Source organism: Crocodylus siamensis, chromosome 15, assembly GCF_052110815.1.
Source record: "Crocodylus siamensis isolate JL-2025a chromosome 15, ASM5211081v1, whole genome shotgun sequence".
NCBI classification, from domain to species: Eukaryota; Metazoa; Chordata; order Crocodylia; family Crocodylidae; genus Crocodylus; species Crocodylus siamensis.
In genome coordinates this window covers 15,877,601-15,902,731 of record NC_143409.1, presented here as the reverse complement: position 1 = coordinate 15,902,731, position 25,131 = coordinate 15,877,601, and the positions used below count along the sequence as shown (strand labels likewise).

The following is a 25,131-nucleotide window of genomic DNA, read 5'->3' as shown; positions in this document are numbered from 1 at the left end:
AACAAGGATATGACTTGAGGAATAAAGATACCTTGAAAGCCTCTTCAATGAAGTGAGCAAGCATCCTCTTGAATGGAAATGTTCCAAGAAACAAAAAAAAGCTGTCAGATATATGCAGAATTTTTTCCCCAAAGCGTATTTCCAAAGGTTGCCATAAGCAGTTCTTGAAGGCACCTTTATTTTTAAATGTTCCCATTTAGCTTAATTAACCTCCAGTGTGAAACAGCAACTCTTCTCAGATTTTACACTGGTGGATATTCTAATATGATCTGAACATATTTCTTTTTTGAGGAAAAAAAACCATGATACAGCAGCTAAAAATACTACTTTCCTTATGCACTTCCCCAGTTTTTAAAATAGTTGAACAGCACAGTAATAACAGTTAAAACAGTCAAATTGGTAAAATCATAAAGTCTGACATAAAAACTATTAAGAAGTAAAGAACCTGCAAAAGTGTTGACTATTTGGTGTCTGTGGGTAAAGCAATGTGGGCACAAGGGGACAGTGGATCTACATGCTCTAGGTTATAGGAGTAATGTTTTCACATGTGGACAAGAGTTTACATACCAGGTGCTGGTCGACCAAGGGCTTTGAAAGCTTGATCTTAAAAACCTCAGTAGGGCAACTGAGAATGATAAGAGCCTGTCAGTATTTCTTCATCACATGAATAGTCCTGTTGGTCTACAAAGGATTAATAATGGGGTAACAACTACTTGCACAAGTCAAGGTTTCAGGACATTTAGTTTAGACTAATCAAATCAGATTGGGTGCCAATTTTCTGTCCTTCTCTTAATCTAACTCCTGGTCTCTTACACTAATATGTATCTCAGTCCTATTTTTAAAATAATCAAAACACAGATTTTGTATGCATATTTTTGGGCAATTTCAATTCGGTTCTCATCTCACTGAAGCAAACCTTCAGTGAGCTATTTGGCAAAGAAGGATCCTAGTGATAATGTCTTCTTTTTTTATTTGAAAAAGAAAACGTTAGCAAAATGAAAACACTGTACTTCAGTTCAAAGCTCCATGTTAAATATACTGCAACAGTACACTTCTGGGTTTGAATATAAAAATGGGGACTTCAATGGTAACAGAACAAAGACAGATGTACTTCAAAAGAAAGTAAAGTACAGCCTGTACAGCTTAAATTTAATTAAAGCACCAAGGGGCAGAAAGTTTAAAGTGTTTAAGTTAATCTTTTTAAAATTGTTCTCTCAACTTGGAAAGTCACAAGTAAAATGGATATTCTAAAAAAATCCAATTAACAGCCCTGCTGCCTTTGTACATTTCAGTGCAGCTTTTAATCTTGCAAACTAGGTGATGCGGTTTGTACTGAATCAGGACTCCACACTGGACAATATCTTCTTTTAAACTGAAAAGATGTACAGCCATTGAAAAGAATCAGCTTCCAGATGCAAAATGCCAGAGACGGAAATGACATAAAAAGAGAGCACATGGCTCTGAGTTCGTCTAGCTGTCGTGTTGCTAATTGAATTTGTGGGTGCTTTGTTTAAGTCAGAAGTACAGAAATTGGATGCCATTTTAAAAGTATCAGTCCAGTACATATTCACTGTTTCAACTGATAGATTATGTGGAATACATGGGGGGGAGAGGAGGAGTATTTCACAGAGCCTCAGTCAGTTGTTTGCAATATTAAAGTAATGCTTATGTATTGTACTACAGCCAACCCGTAAATCACCTTGTGCAGTTATGGCTTAGAGGGTGGGAGAGACAATCTCTCTCCTACCCATCGTTAAGTTTATTACATAACTTTCCAATTTATCACCTGAACTTATATAACATGGAGAAATTTGTGCACCTTTATGTAACATATCCATACACTTCAGTAGAAAATAATAACCCTTTTGAGGGTTTTTTTCAGTTAACCTCTACAATTTAATAATGAATCATATCTTGTCTACAGAATTCTATGGAATGGGGCAGCACATTTACGCAGATGATATTATACTCTGTTATTATCATGCCATTAATCCTTTACAAAAACAGATTGCCTTCCTTTTGAAAAACTAGCTTTGACCAGTTTGAATCTGCCCCTCTTTCATGGTCACTGAACTCCTACATCATCATAGTGAGCCTCTTCCTTTGTAGCTTAGACTAAGGCCCTGGTTCTGAAGGTCGAATGATCATTGCAGGCAAGTGCCATGCATGCAAAGCCCCACTGAAGTTAGTAGAATTTAGAAATGCAGGGGTCAGTTTGCCTGTATCAGCCTTCTGTACCACAGCCTAACTCAGGTAAGGAGGAAAAAAAGTGACCAATAATAGATAGCGTCTACTTCTATAGGGTCTTATCCAAAGCCCACTGAATTCAACAGGAGTATTTCTATGGATTTCAGTGGATTTTGGATCAGGCCTATGAACTATTTCAGGAATGAAATATTACAGGAATGAACTATTTCCCTCAAATGGATCAACCCAAGTGAAAGAAGATAAATTTAGGGCCCAATCTGCCTCCTTTGGAGAGCAACCTTAAAATGCCATTTCACTCTAGTGAGAACAAGATGCCTACAATCATTTTCTTTGCTTTTACCATTTGGTGGGTGAGAGTAATCGTCCACAACATGTAGGGACATGATCTCAATGTTTAGTTTCCTTTTTGCCAACTTTAATTGTTTGGAAACTACTTTGTCTGACTTTGGATTTGGCTTTTCTGACTGGGAAGCATACTGCTAAGATGCTCTATGCTAAATATAAACTCTCCTCTCATCCATGTGACTGTATCATTCCAGCCTGTGTGACCTCCCTTTTGTATGACTATCTGAGACAATGGGAAGTCATTAAGCTTGACCAAGGCTCATTATATGGCCCTTCCATACTGGTCTGGCCATGCAAAGGGCCATACAGCTGCACTAAACAGACAGCTGGTGGATTCCCCTGGCTGGGCAGTTCCCAAGATGGCAAAATCCTGGCACAGCTGGGAGTAAGAGGGCATGGCCCCATCTCTAAATTCTGGTTACAGGGGGAAAAACAAACACTTTATGACCATTAATAGCCAATATAAGCCACTTTGTAAGGAAATTCTCAGAGGGGGCAAACCAGACCATGGATTGAAGGATTCCCCCCAACCTCCTCCTTAGGATTATATAGAGCCTCTGTCAGTGATGTTTCCTCCTACCCTATTTGTTTTTATTTAAGTCAATAGAAACACCCATGGGAAGACATGATCACTTAACCATGATAATCAGTTTTGTACAGGTAGAAAACCAATTACTCTTGCCAGTGCTTTGAAGATAACCTTTAAATAAGATTTCCAAAGCATTCTTATTATACAGTGGTAGTGGTAGAAATAGTAATAATGATGAAATATCATCATTACATTTTCTTTACATGTAAATTGTTAACAGAGATGCAAATGAATTACCTTTGCTTGAGTATAACATTTAGTTCTTCTGATCCACTGAACAGTTATATTGTTATTAAGCAAGACATAACTAGTGTTATTATTTAGTCATTTAAACAGTGAGTTGATTAGCCTGAACAATTAGGTGATAATTCACCCAGCATGACTGAATGACTGACAGTTCTGACATTATTATACACCTTGCAGTGATCTTTAATTTCTTCTGAAGTGACTGAAAAATTATTGGTAAACAATAAAAATTATTGGAACTGAACCTTAGTTTCCCTGTCAAAAATAATAGAAGAAGGAGTCTATACATGAATAGCAATTTAAACAATGTAGAGCTTCTGTCTTAATCAGTTTGTGCACAATTAGTAATAGAACTACACACAACAGTGATCTTTACAGTATTAATTCAAGATTAGCATATCTGGGTTCAACCCAGATAAAACAGAACTAAAAGCAAAGGTGCTACACTCTAGGTGGTTATTAGCTGCTTAAAAATTGGCAGAATATCAGCCTAGCAAATGGGCACCATTTGTCAGGAATGTACAAACAAGGAGCAATTATTTGGATAATGTCAGTAATCTTTTGCAATAAGCCCAGCATGTGCTATTTTAATTAGAGTGCAGCAATATTTAATAACTCCAAAAATTCCTGCTGCACAGACCTTAGATTTCAAAGGCGTTGCAGCACTAAACTGTCTCCCAGGCCTCAGGAGGTGCTGTGACACTTAACAGTTTCTCAGACCTCAAAAGGTGCTGCCATGTTACACATCCACATTTTCAGCTGTTTCATAGCTAGTGCTCCCCTTTCCTAATGTGCAGACAACTAATGTGCCTGCAAGCATGTGGATTCTGGATTGGAGATCCTAGCCTATAGCCCACGCTCAGGCAAAACTCCTGCTCTCTTCAGACCCTCGGCAAGATAAGGTTTTCCAGGTTTTCCAAACACAGTCTAACGCTTTTTTCTTTCAAGTGGTGCCATCTCCCTGTGAGGAATGTAAAAAATGCTCAGCTAAATTACACTTCCTCTTGTTCTGGTGCTAGGTGCCACATGTGCAGACAGCAGGTAGATCCTGAAGTCTGATTTACTGAAATGCACGGGAATGAAGAAACAGTAATTTTACAAGGATACCACACAACTGACTGTGCATACAGGCTTTGTATAAAACATGTTCCTAAAGTCAATATAAGGTGTGGTGATGCAGACACAGAAAGCTGCTTGCTCTGCCAAAGACAATGGCTTTGGTCAATATTACAGTGTTCCTAAATGTCCTAAAGACAAAGCCAGGCCTCAGGCCAATGCTATTGAGTTCATGAATGCTATATGGAGTCTAGGACTCATTTTGATTGAGGTAGGGATAGTTTACAATCTCTGGAAGGAAGCTTTATGGAATTAGTAATTTCTCAAGCCAGACTCAAGCAAAGGTGATTCCCCACATGAATCCAAGGACTGGAACTGTCCAGTATCCTATGACCCTGACCAGCACAAAAATAAGGAGCCTGATTCAGCAGTCCTTATCTGACCTGGTCAGATTCACCATTGCAAACCACTAGATTTACTCAATGTACTGACACTTCACAAATCAAACTGCACACTCTTGGCAACATAAGCATCACTCCACTAAAGTAAATGGTGCTAGGGATAAGTAGCAGCTGAACATCTGGACCGCTGGAGCTGATATCTTAGTCTTCTTCAGATTTTGTAGCTTTTCTTATCCTGAAGGAAGCTGTCTGAGCGGCAGTTCTCAAACTACAGTCTTAAATAATTTCTTTGAAGAGAGAACTGATGGCACGTCAAGCTGGCCCAGCCAGTGGAGCATCCACCCTAGTTTGGGAACACTTTCTCAACAGTAAATCTCTCACCACTGAGAAAGACTTTTGGAAACACTTACACTTCTCTCCATCCTGATTTGTGATACGTTATTCTGAGGGCTTATCTGCCAGGAATTCTTCATGAAGAAGCCGATGGCACTTGAGTATCTATCAGCAGTGGTGGTAAATTTTTTGAAAGTGCATTTTGCCATCCGGACAGGACCATCATAAATCTGGAACCCACGGATGGGGAAGGTCCTGTGGAATTTAAGAAGAAGCAAAGAGTTCTGTTTTAAAAGTGTGGGCAAGAACTAAGGAGATGCCATTATGGTCACTGGTGAATCATTATGCCCTTTTGGGTGTGTTTTGAGTGCATATTCTTTGCATTCTGTTTCACACAGGTGGTGTTTATCTAAAGGGTGGCTCTGGTTACCTGTACAAGTGATAATGGACTGTACCAGTAAAGGCATGTATAATTATGTTTACATCTACCTTGCTCATAGACTTAGGCAAAGCTGAATTGCTCAAGCAACAAAAACATGAACTCATACACCATTCTGCTCCATTGCTTTTTATGGTGAAAAGTAAAATGAAGGAGTAAGATTTCATTTTTTCCCAAATGACCATATGTGCATCTCCAGGCTATAGAATTTCTACAAAATGTCCTAAAATATAAACAAGCAGCATCCCAAAACACAGTGCACTGGGAAATGATCTGGGGTGCATTTCGCTAGGTGAGAGAGAACAGAGCCGGATCCAAAACCCATTGAAGTTAATGAGAAGAGTCCCATTGATTTTAATGGGTTCTAGATTAGGCCCTTCCAATGGGCAGGTACAGGCATTACACTTTTACCAGTATAAGTGATTGGAAACTGGTCTATGCCCATAAGAGAACAGAAGTTCATCACACAGATGGCAGAACCCAGTCTAAGATTTGCACCCCAGCTACTACTACATTTATAGTAGTAAAAAAGGCAAAACCCAGTCTAAGATTTGCACCCCAACCAAAGGGCGAATGTTCACTAGTGATCTAAACTATGCCACTTACAGAAAACCATGTAACTTAGATAGAGTCCACTTCAAGACTTCTGAATGTCTGTACTTTCTCAATGTGACTGCTTGCATTAGGTCTATTCTGTTGACTATAAAGGGACTTAATTTTTCAATACTGTCCATCCAGCAGTAGGCCTCATACAAAATGCACTTTACATCTAGCATTGACTTTTATTGAAAGAACAGAAATGTTGTCAGGTAGCAGTTTTTAACAACAGGGATTATTTTAAAAGATTATTAAATTAGATTGATAAAAGTGTTTTTGAACGCCAGCGTAACCTTTCAAGCAACTGCTGGTACTGTAAGAGCTCAGACAAATAATTCAAAGTGACTTGAACTGTTCTTGCTAAACAGCATAGATTCTACTTCATATGGCTCTCTTGGCTACATGTCTAGAGGATATTTGCATGCCAGGCATGTTATAACCACTCAACAAATGCATTGTGTATCATTACCGATTGCTTAACTACACATTCCATGATAGCATTTTGCCATGATTGATGACAGTTATCTTGGCATTTCTATTTGTTCAGTATTTACCCTGAAGAATCATGGATATTTCTATAACTGTAGCTGGGGATACTGGCTGTTGAAAAGGTAGCTGTATTACTGTACAAACGAAGAGAAAGAGAATGCAACCATAGAAAGAGAAATGAGACATGAAGTAGCATTTCTTTTCTGTTTCTTTTTTTGTCAAACTATGCATAGGTTATAATGAGAAGAAAGGGAAACATACACCTACTAAAAACATTATAGCACACTGATAGAAACAAAAAGGAAGACAGTACAGACGTTCTTGCTTAGTGAATGTGGTGGCAGGTTGCCTCTGTAAAGAATATAGGATCAGGTAAAGGGGGATCAAATGTGTTTTCTTTCAAAGCATGCCTGGGCACCAGAGCCTATGTAGAGAGAGAAGGTAAGGTGTGTAGGCAGCCTTGCCTTCCCACCCACTCTATTCAAATGGAAATTGCCCTGCTGATGCCACACTGGCATGTCTGGGCACAAGACAATATTTACAATTGAGGTCTGGTATATGGAAAGAGAGCTACTCAGTCCAGACACTGAATGCGATTGTCACCCTGAAGAAAAGCAACTTGATTTCTTTCAGGTTTTCTAATCCACTCTCTAGTGACTAATAAATTAGGCAGAAAATTAAATCAAGGACATCTAACAGTGAAAGCTCTCAAATTATTTGTCTGAAGAATGGGTTTTATTTGGATATTCATTGGTTATGGCCAGCATAATAGTTTAAACATCCACTCCTTAGTTGCCACATTCAGTCCTAAGGCTTTTATTCTAGCACACATTTTTCTTATGCTAATAAAAGGAAAAATGCTAGATGAATAACCTACTTGTTCCTGGGCAGGGTCCTATATTCTCCATTTGCCCCTTTCCCCCAGTAGCTGTTTTGTCCTCCCTGGGAGCCAACGTTGTTGCTTTCTCCAATAAAAATAGACTGTGTTACTTCCAGGCTGGAGCCCTCATCTGTTGGGAAAGTTCCATCACTGTAATTAGACAAAGAAAAACACAGCAGAGTTCAAAAGATTAATTAAAAATACATTCAACTGTGCTTTTAATTAAGATTCTGAAACAGCATCGTTTTTCATTTCGGAATAAGGAATCTACAGGCATAAAAAATATGGTTTAAAAACATCTGCAGAAGTCAGCCAATTACTATCTGTAATAAAGGTAGCTCAGTAATTAAGCATCATTGTTAAGAGCAGTTTAGTAGTCCAGGCAAATACAGTTTTTATATAGTATCCTCCACACTAGATCATAATATGGCCAAATTCTAGCACACATATGGGAGGGGGAAGTATATAAATGCTCCAATAAGTGAGGAAACACATACACAGCTAGATTTGTATCCAAAGCTGAAGTCAACAGACAGATTCTCATTGTCTGCAATGAGCTCTGAATCAGATGTCTAAATGTTATCACACTACCAGCAGTTTTTGGATTAAAAACAGCACAAATAATTTCTGCAGACCATAACTGGAGGCAATATGGTCAGAAGAACCACTTTGCAACCCCACAGAGGGCCTTTTCCTGCCACTGATGCATGGAACAACGTACAAGGACTAAAATCTCCTTGAATTACACGAAAAAGTTCAGTTTAATGGCTAAACACAGCCCAAAAGGAAATAGTCAGGGGTTATGACATATTATCTAAACAAACCAAAGCAAAGAAATGGAAAGTGTGTGTTGTTGCATTCATTAATGGTTATATATGTGGTAGGGCTGATGGTTGGGGAATGAAATGAGAGATTTTCTTGCATTTCAAGGTAATTACAGGGGATCTCTCCTCGCCTCTTATTCGTTAGTCTGTTACTTGGACATAACCTTAAAACAAGACATATTGTGAGAAATAAAATTACCTAGCAAGAGTCAGTCCAATTCCATTGTCTGAAAACCTAGGAAGAAAGAAATCCAAATGTGAAAATTACTAGAAATATAAGATAAGTTAACATCAAATAAAAGCCACCTATGCTAGTAATGAGATGAATATAAACAGTAATTGTAGTAACCTACCCAGAGTTGCGGAAAATAATGTCCCCACCCCTGGCCCAGGCCCCGTGGTCATTATTTTTAAAAGCGATGAGGCCATCAATTAATGCAGGAATACGTGGCTTTTCAGGGTCAGCATCCTGATGTGGGCGGAACCTGAAGGCAGAAAACTAGTTAATATTATACAAGAGAAATGGGAAACAATGTTAGACATAGGAGGTCCTATTGGTCAAAGCTGTTTCCAAATACAACCTGATGAGATTAAAGACGTAATTTTGTTTCTATTTCAGCATAATAATAGGTACTGGGAAAATATTTGTTTCATTCTGTTATTGTATCTTACTCCAAGACTGAAGCCAGCAAACATTTAAGTGTCAAATTCTGGCCTTACTGAGGTAAGTCCGAAAGCTCTCCTTGACTTCAAAGTTTTTCTTTAAGGCTGGATTTTCCAAAGTACCTTCATGACTATCCAAACCCCTTGGAGACTTTCTATAGAGACTCTTAAGAGCACCAGTGCATGAGGAGGAGACAAGCCTAAGCACAACAAAGGATCTCTAGAGAGTTATACCCCATACACTTGCAAGACCCTGGTGGGTAAGACCAGAGCATTAACTTACTTCCTTTCATCTCAGTGACAAAGCCCGCAGAGGCTTTTTACAGTAAAATTTATATTCCCGAGTGTGAAGGTTGTTAAAATGTTTGTACTGAAGATTTGAGACAGGGTCTAGTATTAACTGTAGAAACTAAGGTACAAAATGAATGTCGCCATCTAGGTTTAAACTACTGTAAGTAATTAACAACAAGCAGCACAGTCCACTGGTACATTAATATAATTATGAAAACCATATCCTTTTACAAAGGCTTCTCTACTTAATCTGTAAATCCCAAATGCACATCTCTAGCAGTAATTTTGTATGATTCAGCATGTAATTTCGAAATGTTTGCCTGTGTACATCAGAGATAATATTCCCATATGTTCCATCCAGCAAAGTAACCTGGCCCTTGTGTATGCTGTAAAGGTCTGAAGACACTAAAACAATAAAATAAACTAAGACATGTTAGCCATGTAGCATTTACTCACCTAGCATTATCTACAGTAAGATACTCTCTAGGATCTTCAGCGCTGGCTTTTGTTGTTTTTACTCCTTTTCCAATAAACAAGCCAGCCTGAAAAATAGATATGATTTCAACTGTTTTCACCAGGAGACTGACAACACATGACAAAGATCAAAAGGCTTTATAAACAGAACACTCCACACAGGCAGCCCCTGAGTTCAGGCACTAAGTGCTATGCATACCAGTGCTCTCCATCCCAAATATTGACCTCTGTGTCATTTGAATGCTGACTCACTGAGGCATTACAGTAGCTTTAGTATAGTATGTCAAAGCCAGGGCAGAATACTGAAGTGCTGTGCCCTTTACATCATTGCTTTAGTCTGGCTTCAGAGCCAAAGCAACGAACTGAATCCCTCATCACCTTCTTACTCAAGGAAACAAGCCCCTGACGACTGCAGGAAAGAATAATGTTGCAGTTAATAAATAGTGCTCCTGCTAAGGGCCATGGCCTTAACTCTTTTTAATTTTGGATTCCTTTCACAAAAAAAACAGAATGCAATTCATGCATCTAAAAATGCCGTTACTACATTGATAAAATGAACATATAATATATGTGTGGCTTGTTCCCATGTACACAGACACACACACATGAGCCAGCATACAATATATATGGATAGAGCACAACAAAGTTGTTTTGACTTTCCTTTATCCACCTCATTGTTTCCTAATGATAAACAAACAAAACCCCCAACTAAATAATAAGATTTGGCTCCTCTCATTCTGGAATTCTGAGAAATAATGAAAAGTGATTATTTTAAATTCACATTTTGGGAAAATGTTTTCAAAGAGATTTAAATGGTTAGTTTTCATTGTCAGAAGCAATGTATTGGCCCCAAAACCCTACTCCAGGTCCTCTGCCCACCACCCACAATGCACTGTGCTAGGAGGGAAGCATAAGGCTTTCTGCACTTTCCTACTACCGCATCCATGAAATCCATAACTCCCTCTATATCCATAAATCACCTCCATAGCACGTGCCCCTCTGTGCCGTGTGACAGTGAGCAGCACTCACACATTCTTCCACACCAGTGATTCTCAAGCAGGATATCAGGGCACCGTGGGGTCTTCCAGATCCTTTGAAAGGTGCCACAAGGTGTGAAGAGGCAATCAGATAAGCTGGGCTTGGGCTTTTCCTACTACCCAGCCCCTGTGTATGGAGGTAAGCACTGTAGTATATACAGTTAGTGTTTGAAATTGGGTGCCACTCAGTTCACAAAAGTTATGGATGGGTGACTTGAGTCCAAGAAGGTTGAGAACCACTGCTCCATACCAAGAAACAGCTTATACTGCCTCAGTTTGAACATCAACACTCATCTGCCTCACAGAAATAATGTGAAAATTGATTGTTAATTGACTGCTAATTGACTGTTAAACCAGCACTATGGAAATGCATCTCTCACACTGACCTTCCGAATATCTGAGAACTGTATACAATAAGCGCTGATCCTTATGATTATATTTGTGATAATATATGAAAATCTCCTACATGCCTTGAAATTAGAATGGACCCTGTTGTTGTAAAATATCCCCAAGGGAGTAAACTCAGCTTGTCCCTCTGGATATTGTCCCTCAGACTGTCCCGTTGGAACCCGGTGGAAGATGTACCATATCCCAACATCCTATAAAATAATGACATGTTAATAATATGGGACAGGGAAAACAACTCCAAGATCCTGTAGTACTTAGCATTGCTGCCTGCACAGATTAAATGCATAGAATCTGTTTTTTTCAAAGAAGTATCCTAAACCAAGTTTGCAAACTGTGCATACAAACCCAGCATGTCTGTGCACACAGGCGGATGTGTCTGATGCCGTGCATGGGCTCATTGAGCACCTACTTGTGGATTTTGCATGAACAAATGTGGCAAGTGCAATTTAGGCAGTTCCACGTGCAATTTAGGCAGTTTGTTTGCAAATTTGGCTTATTGCATATAAACAGAAAGTGCTGTGAAACAAATACCGTTTGGTACAAAACTGTGCTTCCAATTTTATATTTTAATTATTAGAAAATGCAGTTATCATTGTTAAGAAGTCAACATTCACCAGCCACCACACAATTACTTCCTGCAGATGAAATAATTTAGGAAATCTTTCTAACTAGGACTAGTTAAACACTGTGGTAGATTACCTGGGGCTGTCATAGAAACTTCATCAATGGAGCTTTTTAAAAACAAGTTAGACAAATGTATGAGGCATGGCTAAGAATAGCTGATCCTGTCTCAGCACAGGGGGATAGAGTAGATGACTTCTTCTATAACATGGAAAAACTGGTATCACTGATACCAGTGTGATAGCTGTAACCAGTTAGTAGCTTTTTAAGGGGAACCACTGCAGACAAGGGATGCAGCAGGGCACAAATGGAACGTCCATACTGCTAACACAGATGTTGTATTAGGTCAATCATTTCCTAATTCTTTTTGGCAATATGCACCCAAATTTTACAAGGATACACTAAATATGTGATGCTTTCATACCAATGACTTCAGTAGGAGTTGCATGCACATCAATTACTATTCAATAATATTACCTGAGCACCAGCTGCTGCATTGCCTATTAAATTGTTGTTTGGGTTAGCAATCCAGAATGTGCTGACAGCCCTGAAAATAAAAAATAAAAATGATCCTTGGTGGTAACTAAACAGGAAGAGCTAAATTTTCATAGCGCCACATTGGATTTTAGCCACAGCACTCCCATTGACTTTTAATATTTCACAGCACCTTTTAAATGATGCTCTTTGAGGAAAGTAAAACTGTCAAGTGATGTAAGGCATGTTCGTTTATGAAGCCACATATTGAAAATGCTGTAAATTATATGAGACTATTAACACAAAATCTGTGCTCTGTTCAAATGAAAGTTAAGGAAACCTTACATCATTTTTTTCCCCCAAGAAAATGTTGGGGACAGAATTAAACTATGGAAAAAAGTTTGGAAACTGAACTTCTGTTTTGCTTTTTAGAACTTCCAGGATAAGGAAGTCAGGTCTATAACTCTCCTTGGATTTACAATATTTTCAGAAGGGTAACTGAACAAGTCCAGTGGAAGCTGCAAATGGTTCAGTAGTAATAGGATTAACAGAGTTGTTATTTTGACCTTTGTTGAAATAAAGGAGACCCACTGATTCAAAGGAAAGACTCACAGTGGCATAAACAGAAACTATATGTACTTAGATCAACACTTGATAAAAAATAATGTCTTACTGCCAATAAATACTGCATGTAAACGCTATGTTAAATATTGTCCGTTTTGCCTTGAGTTTCGATGGGAACAGTATGTCATCTCAAATTTCATTTTGAGTTGAAACAGCTGTTCCATTCCGTTCTGTTGAAACAGAAAGGATGTTTTGACACTGTTTTGAGTTTTGCTGGGGATGGTAAGTCAGCCCAGCTGGGATGACTTCCTATCCCAGCGCTACATCACACCAGGGGCGGCAGCCCACCTGGGCTCCTTTCCTGTCTCCCACACTAGATCGCTCCAGGGCCAGGAGGCAGCCCAGGTGGGCTGCTTGTTGATGCCCTGGCATGATCTAGTATGGGGTACTGAGAAACACCCCAGCTGGGCTCCTGCCCCTGGCACGATGTAGCGTGGGGGATGGGAAAGCTGCCCACCTGGGCTGCCTCCCACTCCCTGCCAGATCTTGCACTGGGGATGGGAAGTCAGCCCAGCTGGACTGACTTCGCATCCCCAGCCTATGGTTGCAACATTTCAACTTTTGAAATGCTTCGACCAGCCTCATTTTGTTTCGAGGCTATTTTGATGGCCTTTGCTTCATTCCAATTTTGCTGTTTTGACCTCGAAATTGATCGAAACAATGTCAGAACAAAACAGTCGGCAAAATTTTGCACAGCCCTAGTCCATATCCCACTGACATTACTAGTTTGCAGGAAAGGGCCAAGCAAATAACTGCAATATTCTGTCTGTTTGACCATACATAGATGAGGAGCTCCAAGGAAATCAGTAGGACCCTAGAGAGTAAAATGGACAGGATTTGATCCTTAAATTCTTTCCAACACAACATGGTGTGTTGGAAAATACAGGGATACTAAACAATATTCCCCATTTGCAACTCTAGTAGAGAAAAACAGAGTTACATGAGTGCCCAAAGTATAATGGACTGGTTTTCCAAGTTGGAAGTAGACTCCAGGCAACAATAATACTGTTTACTTGTGCAATAAACAAGGTTAATTATAATTTATGTTAATTTCTACAGTCTCACTAAATCCTCTAATAGACTCTAGACACTAAAGTACTCATCTACTAATGACCAGCTTACTCTAGATGCTATGGTCCAAATTCATCTCTAGGGCAAACAGGCAAGAAACTCTCTTTGAAGTAATTGGTATTTATGTTAGCTTAAGCTAGGACTGAACTGAGCCCCATTTAATCAGGCAGACTTCATGGAGCCTTCAACATCCTATCTAAAGAGAGTTAAAGGGGTTCAGAAATGAGCAAACTTCTATAATGTGATTATCTCTTTCTAGAAACAGTGATGGAAATGGATTACAAGCAATATTCGCAGACTAGGATTCATATTCCTGTTAGCAGATACTTCCATGAATCTCTACTATTAAGGTACTTTATCTAGTAGCTCAAAATAATTTTAAAAATTTGCCATTTAAACCCAAATAGTAGCACCCAACTTAGAGAAAATGAACCCCACTCTCTAAAAATCTTAGTTTATTCTTAAAAAGCTTTGAGGATGCAAAGTGCTAAGTGCAAATAATAATTATACTTCCTTGACTACTTACATGCAATTGGTGCTTGGCAGAGGAATATAATTTCCATATACATTGGTACGTATTGCAAGGCACATCGCTTCATTACGATCTGAAGGCAAGATGGTTCCAGACTTAGTAAGAAGGCCCAAGTTGTGGTAAAATGTATTGCGTTGCTCCATTCCATCCTCAAGGAAAAAACAGTGACCCAGGGTATCATAGCCAATAGTATCTTTCACCTGAACCAAACATATAAAATACTGGTTACACATTGAATAAGTTGCCCTGGAACTAATGATAAATTAAATGATACTCAGCACTAATAAGGCTGGAAGAAAGTGCTTATTAGCTGAAGATCATGAACCTATTCACACTGCTGTCAATAGTGAAATTTCTGTTGATGTTAATTTGAGTAGACTCACATGTGTAACTGAGGGAAAATAGTAAACGACTCGAGTTTTTGAGAGAAGATTTCTTACAATATCATAGACTATGTATCTCTAGCAAAGTAAGTGTAGGGTTAAAACCTACTTTAGCAAAATGCTTAGCAATAAGCAATGCCATTCTGTGCCTCAATATAATTATTGCACACTGAAAACTGAGATGACTCATATTGTGACCTATTTGTAACCCCTGTCAGTTGGACACTTCCGACCTGTCAATGAGCAGGTTGTAGAAGGGTATGGTTTGACACTTCAGACCTGTCACTGATTGGGTTGTAGAAGGGGTGGTTTGGCATGGCCCTCCTTAGGGAGCAGGCAGAGGCAGCAGGGTACAGTGGAACATAAAAAAAACAAGATAACTGGATGCTGATATAGCGCAGCTGGTACCGCTAAGGTTGATCCCCTGGTCAGTAAACCATATGTAAAATTCAACCATACTAAAAAGTTGTAAAACATGATTGGTTTACTCTCAAAACCACCGGAACATAATTTTATGTTTGATAGAACGTAAAATGCGTAAGCAACTGTCACAAGTTGGAAGCATCAGGATTCTCCTGACAGCGGTTAACATCCTGCCAAGGATTTCTCTCAAGATCTCCAGGACACCTGGCCAGCAGACTCTGGGGATCCTGACACTGAAGTCTTCCACAACTTGCAATTGTACTTCTGCAGTATGTTACATTATACTGTATGTGAAGCAAACTTGTAGTTTGTTAATAAATCAAGCCAATTATCAGAATGGTTCCTTGGTCTTAATCACTACTTTACCCACTAATCCCCAAGTTATTCCTAATATTCCAAAACAGTAAGCATGTTTTACACGTTAATGCATTATTTGTAATGCTCTAGTTTGCTTTACTAAGACATTTCGCAAGAAAAGTACAAGATTTATTAATGGTGTGCCCTAGTATGATATTTCTAGAAGTTTTCTCCTGCATTCTCAGAAACTGCAGCACCATGGCATCCCTAATGATCTGTAAAGGTTGTGTGGAGATTACACTCCACTGTCGCAGCTCACGTAAGATTAACTGACGTGCACATGGATACTGCATTAAATCATAATTTGACCACAAGGGCTTAACACAAGCTTCCTTTGATGTACAGTCTTACAAAGATAAATTTAGAAAGGCTTGCTGTAACTATGAATACTAAATCAGGCCAGATAAAATACTATTTGTTACTAAATCATATTTGATAGCTTAAGTATTTTACTGGAGCCTAACTCTATAATTCAAATGAAATGGGCACACTCAGTTGCTACTTATACATGCAAAATTCCCTTTCATATCAGTCAGAGCTGTGTCTGTGTAAAGACTGTAAAATTAAATAATATTAACCCACTTGGTTTCTGTAGGTACACAGGTGGATGATTAAACTAGACACAATTTCCTCGATCTATATGTTGGAATGAACTACAATTGCATATTACATCTATAATCAGAGGTGACATTGCCAGCTTGCTAGGAATGGTAATGCTCTAACCAGGTATCTCCCTCATTATGATGGGCAGAAGCAGCATTTTCAGCCAACATTGGTCTGCTAAGGAGCTGTACAAGACTGTTGTTCTGTTCTGTTCTTTGGAAGAAGGTGGTGATGAACGGTAGGTCCACGTTCAAAAGAGCAGTAGAATTTCAGTTTGATGCTTTGCTTTTCATGGACCTAGCTGTGGGTTATGAATATGGGTCTCAGAAAAAGAACTGGGAATAATACAGCATTATTTAAAGGGCCTTTATATTTGCACTGAAAGATGGGGGTCCAAATGCATAGGTTAAAATAACATCTAAAGAGCTGCTTATTCTGGCATATAGATAATATATTATGAATATATATCAGAAAAGACAGAGTACCTGTGGTCCTGTGAAATTAGGGGTAGCATATTAGCGCTAAGTGATAAAAGGGGTGATATGCCTACAATTGAAACTGTCCATTCTTCAGTCTAGTCCCTGTAGTGTTTCCAACATCAGATAATTAGGATGCTTTTACACACTGAAATATATATAGCTCAGCAGTACAACATAAATGACCTTTATGCACTGCAACACTATACAGTAATTGCTACAGTAGTCTATGATATGTGTTACACATGTCAGTGAAGCGAGAGGCATGTCACAACCTGCTTTTCAACTGTGGTAAGTAACCTAAGCTGTGCTATGATGCTGCTGATTTATGACATGCACAATCCTGGCACAGCACAAAACCAGATATCTGAACCTGACCTACTGCACTGACATGCATGCAATATGCCAGAAAATGCTGCACTTCGCTAAATAATGTCATAAAACACTGGGGTAAAAACAAGCCCTATCTAAATTGTTCTGCTACAGACTCTGAAGTTTCATAATCTAGTACCAAAAGTATGTACATATCAGAGCATCTATAGTTGAGTTTGAGAAAAATAGCTACAGATTTATTTTCATTATTGTATCAGAACGAAAGGATTTCATTCACAGATTCAGATACTGCACTTACACCTTGCTATACAGTGTATCCATTGATTCATCAGCTCCAAGCCCTTGTAAACCCATATGCCAGATCTAGATTTTATACCTGGATTTTTGATTTAGTTAACAGATGTGAAATCACAGATAGCTCCTTACTGACTGCACTTTTTTGAAGGATTAAGACCACAAGTTATTCCACCTAAGGTCAACATCCATTTGTGCTCTCATTTTTCATACCAGAGACCTGACTCAGGAAGTCATATATAAATTAGTGGTTTTGGTAGAGAGAAGGAGAATGTCTGTTAACTCCATCCACTTCTGGCTGAGCCTTCTGGGAGCTCTGCCAACACATACACATACACGTTCTCTATAAGATGATAATCAATGTTTTTTGCCAGCCTGGACATTACAACCAGATCCTGTGATACACGCAAAGTGCTCTCAGAGCCCCTTCAACTCACAAAGACAGCATCAAATTCTGGCTTTTGGTGAAAATGCTCCCCCTAGATGGTCACATCCACATGCTGTAAAATAATATACATCTATATTCTACCTTGAAACAGCTCTATATCCAGGAGCAAGAATCATCTTCCCTGAGGAGCACTTGGGAGTCAATGTCAAGGGCATTTATGGAGAAACATATGTAACATTCCCTCCAAATAAGTATTTCCCCGTTGGGGAGGTTTTTATCCAGAGCACCAGCGCAGGTCATCAAAGGTGTGCAGAACTTGGAGATGACCAGATCTGTGCAGGAAACCTTTTCTTTTCTTTACTGAATACATTTTCGTCTTAGTCCTTTATTAGAATGCCCTTTCCACACTGTCAGAATTTGACCCAAAGCCAAATTCCCAAGCTCTCTTGGCATTGACATGCCAAAAAAAGCCATCTGGGGCCTTGTTGCTCATATTTCTTTCCATTAGTCCTGTGAACATTTTTTGAATTAGTCTAACCCTGTTCCTAGCTCAGCCATCTCTCTATTTAGTATCTCTGGTGCAAACTAAAAAGCCTGTAACTTTGATGTGTTACATGAAGGCACCTTTACATTTTAAATTCAAGTTCCATACCACCGAAGTTTGCCCAAACCTGGGACAAATATTTCAATATCTTTGATCAAGTTTAAAAGTATGCCAAAACACAGAACTCAATATTTCTTTCAACAGATAAAACTACCGTGTCAGTCTAACTTTGATACCATCCATTTTGATACCAGTAACTTTGATACCATCAAAAGTATCAGGGCAAAAAATATACTAGTGAAATAAAAGTAATGTTCCACAGTAAGTAATTGTACTGTTTTAAAATCTTGCTGACATTTTACTTGTTTCTCCCCATGTTTAGTAGTAAAAAAATGAAAGAAGGAGTAGAATGACAATAAAATGTATTCCTACCAGAAGGCCATGAGTTCCATGTATGGCAACACACCTAGAGAAACAGTGATGAATGGCCAGATTATCTAGGTAAGTAGGGGGATCATATCCTCCTCTCTCATCCACATCTCCAGTCAAGTGAAAATGCACTGGATAGCTGCCCAGTATTTGCTGCCCCATGTTTTTTAATTCCACTCCTTCCATGTGAACAGAGCTAAAATTTCTTTGGATCTGTTGAGACAAAGACAGAATTAAGGAAAAATTTTCAGTACAAAAGCATGACAGGAAAAAATACATATTTTTCCAGCAGGCAACAGGTGTGTAAAGTAATGAAGGGCCTGGGCCTGCAAAGGACAGGGAGTCCTCTGCTTTCACTGACCTCAGTGTAGGATGGGCCCAAATGCTGCATATGTTGACAAGTGTTTCAACTTCTTAAATACCCAGGGAAGTGATAACAAAAAGGAACAGTATCATAGAAATTGGAAGGGACCCCAGGAGGTCATCTAGTCCAACCCCATGCTCAAAGCAGCCCCAGCTAAACCAGTCGAGCCAGGGCTTTGTCAAGCTGGGCCTTAAAAACCTCCAGGGAAAAAGATTCCACCACCTCTCTATGTGACCCATTCTAGTGCTTCACCACCCTCCTAGTGAGAAAGTTTTTCCAACCTAGACTTCCCTTGCTGCAACTTGAGACCATTGCTCCTTGTTCTGCCATCTTGCACCACTGAGGACAGTCCAGCTTCATCCTCTTGGGAACCCCCTTCAGGTAGTTGAAGGCTGCTACAAAATCCCCTCTCAGTCTCCTCTTCTTCAGACTAAACAAGCCCAGTTCCCTCAGCCTCTCCTGAGAAGTCTTGTGCCCCATCTCCCTAACCACTTTTGTTGCCTTCTCTGGACACTGTCCAATTTGTCCACATCTTTTCTGTAGCGAGGGCCCCCAAACTGGACACAGGACTCCAGATGTGGCTTCACCAGTGCAGAATAGAGGGGAATAATCACTTCCCTCAACCTGCTAACAACACTCCTACTAATGCAGCCCACCACATTGTTAGTCTTCTTGGCAACAACGGCGCACTATTGACTCATATCCATCTTATTGCCCACTGTAACCCCCAGGTCCTTTTTGGCAGAACTGCTGCCCAGCCAGGCAGCCCCCAGCCTGTAGCGGTGCACAGGATGTTTCCATCCTAAGTGCAGGACTTTGCACTTGTCCTTATTGAACCTCATGATATTTCTTTTGGCCCGATCCTCCAATTTATCTAGGTCACTCTGAATCTTAGCCCTACCCTCCAGTGTATCTATTACTTCCCGCCCCAGCTTGGTGTCATTCACAAGCTTGCTAAAGGTGCACTCCATGTCATCTTCCAGATCATTAATGAAGAAGCTGAACAAAACCAGCCCCAGGACCAAGCCCTGGGACACTCCACTTAATACCAGCTGCCAATTAGACAATGAGGTATTGATCACCACCCACTGAGCCCGGTGATCCAGGCAGCTTTCTATCCACCTTACAGTCCATTCATCAAACCCATACTAGAAGAGCAGCATCCAACCCAACTAGGAGAACATCATCCATAATATTTATTTCTGGTAATATGCACATATATTTGACAGCTATAGAAGGTCTGGGAAGCACAGGAACTGCTTTCTCATGCTATCCCACTAAAATTAGGATACTGAGAAATGAGGATGAATAGAAGGACTATGACCCAGCCTCATGCCTGCCAGCCTGAAGAGCAACAGATAGAACAAATGGTATTTCTGGAGGCAGCACAATCTCTGTGCTGCTTCTCTTCAAGCAGCATAACTTCACACAGACCCTTACAGTCAGGACTAAGCCTTACAAACAAATCCAGCCTAGTCCAGAGAAAGGTTGAGGAGAATGTGGGACAAGATGTGAAGCAGTGGGTGTGCTTTTATTTTGGCTCAAGTTATGCCAGTACCTCAATAACTTTTACATATCCTCTCTCATATATCCAAATGCAAAAGTATCTTTTGAGTTACAATGATCATTCCTTGTAACTCCTGTGTGAAGTGGGAAGGGAAGTAGATAACTGATGTAAATATATAGAGATGTGCATTAATAATCACTTACTTTAATATGTCCTCCAAATGTGTCAAAGGAGAAAAACTGACAATGGTTTTGTCCATAACAAGAGTCCTCCATTTCTCCTTTAATAAGTATATTTCTAGTTAGAAGACCAACCTCTGCCCTCATGTCTATGCCATCTACAACTTCTCCAATATGAAGATAAAGTGGGCTGCCTGTAAAACGAAAGGTCGGGGGGGTTGTTTGGACAAATTTAGTATATTCTTTCATCACACAGTTCTAAAGTTTCTTTTAACAAGACCCAATCAGGCATTTTTATGAGTGCTATGTGGTTTTCAAATACAAAAGGTCTGATCTTACAGCGCTGAGCACCTCTTTGGATTTCTAATCAGTGATCAGACTTCCCAGGACCAGAACCTACTGCCTGCATCCTGCAAACAAGCAGGTGAATGCTTTCATTGGCTGCAAGAGGAATCAATGCTTAAGTGTGCACCTACATGCCTAAATGCTTGCAAAAACAGCTGGAAAGGAAGAATTAAAAAAACCTGACAATAAATATTTGTGCACAACAGTAGCTTAAGAAAATGTGTCATACCATCAATCTTCACTTGATTACTTTTACATTCAGGGCAAGGAAGGAGATTAAATTCCTCAGCTTGATGCATTGAATAATCAGTACTAGCAATGACTATCCTATCTCCAGGTAACCAACTTGTAACATCATCCACCAAGCTAAGAATTATGCCTTTGGACACTTCCACTTTAAATCCATTATGAGGTACCCCTGAAAAATCAAACACACCGTTACTTTTATTACTATTTACAGCTGTATACCCCTGTCCTGTGCATTTAGATAAACAAAGAATACATGCAATTAGCTAAACAGAAGATCGACTCAATTTTAGTTAAATAATTCAGAGAACAGCAGCAGGGGTCTGGCTATTAAATAATTCAGCCCCATATCTTATGATGAGTTTAAACTCAAAAAAGTGTCATGACATTAATATTTAATTTTGATGCCCATACACCCAAGCATATAAGAAATGTCTGTAATATGATTATCATATAATTAGGATGTTGATGGCAGGGGGAAAAAAGGACAGTTTAAAGAGAAGATTGGAGCAGGACACTAAACCTTTTATCCATCCGCTGAAAGCAGTGACTGTAAAATGGGTTCCATCATAGGTCTGAAAGTCTCTTTCTGCTATGGCTAGTCCTGTTGTTCCATTTCTTTGGTACTGCTTTCTGTCTTCCGAGGTCGAAAACTGATCGCCTCCAAGGACCCCAACCAGAGCCCAGGGCTGCCTGAGGAGACCAAGAACAGTCAATGATCATCTTGAAAGAAACACACCGCAACACCCTACAGCCTGGACAGATCTGCTGCATTTGGAGAGTTAGCGTTAGAGACCGCACATTCAAAATAAAGCTTGGCACGGTTGGATTAAATAACACCCAGATCTACTACACAGTTCCCTTAATGACTGCTTAGGTTAATGTTTTACGCATTATGCTATTGCCCTCAGAAACATGACTTTGATTCTTGAATCTATTTGCAGAAACACGAGGGTTTTGATCTGAGGGATGCCATCGCCCAGCTGGGCGGGCGTTTCCAGCCATAGGCTCAGGCCTGTGCTCCTTCCCCGTGAGACCGGTGCTGGGGTCAGAAGCCCCCCGGGGTGATAAGCAGCTGCTGCTGCGACGCGGAGCTGATAGCTGTCAGCGGCAGGCAGGGAGCCGGGAGCTGTCCATGGTGGCGCTACAGGTTTGGGATGCTGGTGGCCACGTGCGCAAGAGCGGCTCGGCCGTGGGGTCCTGGCACAGGCGCGCCCGGGCCGGGCCGCAGTGCTCCTGCTCCCGCGGGCAGACCTGATCCCTTAGTCGTGGCCTGCTCGCTCGGCCCTAGCCCGGGCCGCAGGGCAGCAGCACGCTGTGGGGGGGAAGCCTCGGCTCCCTTTAAGCCTGGCAGTGAGCGCTTGCTGGGGGGTGTTGCCTCCTACCTGTAGCCCAGGTGCAGGATGTGCTGGCTGTGAAGAACCTCCTTGAGCAGCAGCCGGGCTTCCAGGGTCAGACTCCTGGCCGCTGAGTCTCCCACAGCGGCTGCCACCACCCTCCCCGGGGCTTGACTCGCCAGGAAGCCCCTCAGCCTCCTGCTCTCGTCTGCCCACAGGTGGGTGTCAAAGCGGCCGGCTGCCACCACCTGCCCCGTGCCCCCATCGACGACGCGCAGGTTGAGGCCACGGCTGCTCCACTGCTTCTGGGACTGGTGGGCGCCGAAGCGCAGCCCGCCGGGGCGCAAGGTTTTGTCCAGGAGGGTCCAGGAGCGCGGCGTCCTGCCGTGCAGCTCCAGCGTGCCCCCCGGGCCCACGCCCACGAACTTCCTCCCGTAGCCCGGCACGTCCGGCCCCTCGGCGGCTCCGCCATAGAGCGAGATGGTGGCCCGGGAGCGGTACGGGCAGCGCCGGGAGCCGACGTGCAGCGCCCCGCCGTCCTGGATGAGGATGTAGCGGGCCCGCAGCGTGATGGGCTGCTGCCGATCTGCGAAGACCAGCGTCCCTGGGAAGGCGGCAGGCACGGCTGCTCAGCCGGGACCCGCGGCCAGCCCGGCGGGACAGGACCGCGACGCCCCCGGCGCCCCTTACCGCCGTGCTGGATGCGCAGCGAGTGCAGCGTGGCCGAGCCCTCCAGCCGCCGCGCCTCCCCGCTGCCGATGAGGGCCGCGAGCCCGCCGTCGTGCCCGGGCTGCCAGGGCGTCAGGCGCGGGCCGGGCTCGGGGCAGCCACCTGCAAGAGAGGCGCACACAGGCACTGGCCCCGGCCGCCGCCCGCGCCCGCGCCCGCCCCCCGGGCCCGGCTACCCACCTGCTGCTGGAGGCTCCGCTTCCCGCCGGCTCCGGGCGCGCTGCGCGGCGCTGCGGCTCCCCCGGCCCGGCCCTGCCCCGCGCCCGCCCCGTCGGCCCGGCGCCCCCGGCGCGGCGCTCGCGAGCGCTTGGCGGCGGGTCCGAGCACGGCGGAGACCTGCAGGAGACAGCCCGCCGCCCGCCGCCCGCCCGCGCCCGCCCCTTACCTGGGGCTCGCCTGGCCCCGACGGGTCGTGCAGCCTCCCCCGGGCGTCCCGCCGGCTCTGCGAGGCGAGGCTGAGCTGCTCCGGCTCTGCGGCTCGGCTCCCCCGGCCTCCCTATTTATAGACCATAGTTGTTGCAGCCTCCGGCTCTGCCCGCGCTGTTTACACGCGCCGCGGCGCCAGGCTCCTCCCCGGCCCGTGACGCCTCCCCGCGCCGGACACGGCCCCGCGCCCGGCAGCTCGCGGGGGCACTGCCCCCGCCCCGCAAGCCCCTGCCCGCGTGTCCCGCGCCCCAGGAGACGCACCGCTCCCGGGGGCCGGCCACCTCGCAGGGCCAGGGGCAGCAGCCAAGAGTCTGCCCCTGGAAAGCTGCCTCCCGCTCGAGGCGATTCTTCATAGCCAGCACATCTCTGCCTGCTTTTCTCACTGCCCTGGAGGAAAGGACTCTCTGGGCACAAGCGGATTGACAGCAAAGCAGATGGTGACAAGTCCCCAGACAAGGGGGGGGGGGACACTGCTCCCAGACCCCCTGGGAAGAGAACTTGGGGCAGGTTCTCAGCAAGTTCAAGCCCATTTCCATTTACACTCTCGGGCTCCCAAAGGGCTTGATTCTGCTCCTGTCCATCTCAGCAGGGTTTGGGATGTCAGATGCCAGCTCCCTTTGGAAGCAGAGCTGGCAGCATGTCTCATCCACAGCACTGGAGCAAAGTGGGAGGACTGGCACTTTTAGGGAATCTGATAAGAACCCACAAATCCATCCGCTAATCTGACACCATCTGATAACTTTAAAACCAACCACAATGCAAGCACTGCCTCCATCCAGAGGAGAGGACACCCGGAGTCAAGCTGCTAACCACAGGTAGGGCACAGAGCTAAAGCCAACAAGGATCCCATTATGCCAAGCCAGAAGCACAGCCGATCTGAAAGACCAAGTGGTGGCCATCATCTGGTCAAACTGTTTTCAATCTGTCACCTCTGAAATACGTTCTGGTGCTAAACATCTTTGGGAGGATGGTGCAGGGGCCTACAGATATGTTAGCAAGTAGTAAGTCAGATAAAACATGAGAAATTGTAGGTGGACAAGGGGTAGGGCACATTATTGCCAAGGTTCATGCCAGGGACAGCAGCCCAAGGGAAAAAAAAGCCCCTTACAGTTTAATTTCTAAGTACCCCTCTCCCCTCCTAGCCCCTACGCAGGGGACCAGGTTTT

General features: G+C 42.5%; 2 protein-coding genes across 2 annotated transcripts in view; both read right to left on the bottom strand.

Moving 5' to 3' along the window:
• CEMIP (cell migration inducing hyaluronidase 1) overlaps positions 1-24,032 on the bottom strand; it is a 140,846-nt gene extending 116,814 nt beyond the window's left edge. The window contains exon 1 of the mRNA XM_090028490.1: positions 23,925-24,032. The gene's annotated coding sequence lies outside the window, so the exon portion shown is untranslated. The remainder of the gene's footprint in view (positions 1-23,924) is intronic.
• Positions 1-25,131, bottom strand: part of CEMIP2 (cell migration inducing hyaluronidase 2) — a 72,060-nt gene that overhangs the window by 36,816 nt on the left and 10,113 nt on the right. The window contains exons 4-18 of the mRNA XM_090028489.1: positions 23,925-24,035; positions 23,501-23,641; positions 22,859-23,414; positions 21,997-22,166; positions 21,457-21,645; positions 20,907-21,076; positions 18,836-19,045; positions 14,597-14,802; positions 12,379-12,448; positions 11,343-11,471; positions 9,818-9,903; positions 8,761-8,892; positions 8,607-8,642; positions 7,581-7,733; positions 5,256-5,433 (exon numbers count right to left, since the gene is read on the bottom strand). Of these exons, the coding sequence (XP_089884615.1) occupies positions 5,256-5,433; positions 7,581-7,733; positions 8,607-8,642; positions 8,761-8,892; positions 9,818-9,903; positions 11,343-11,471; positions 12,379-12,448; positions 14,597-14,802; positions 18,836-19,045; positions 20,907-21,076; positions 21,457-21,645; positions 21,997-22,166; positions 22,859-23,414; positions 23,501-23,641; positions 23,925-24,035 (2,537 nt within the window). The remainder of the gene's footprint in view (positions 1-5,255; positions 5,434-7,580; positions 7,734-8,606; positions 8,643-8,760; positions 8,893-9,817; positions 9,904-11,342; positions 11,472-12,378; positions 12,449-14,596; positions 14,803-18,835; positions 19,046-20,906; positions 21,077-21,456; positions 21,646-21,996; positions 22,167-22,858; positions 23,415-23,500; positions 23,642-23,924; positions 24,036-25,131) is intronic.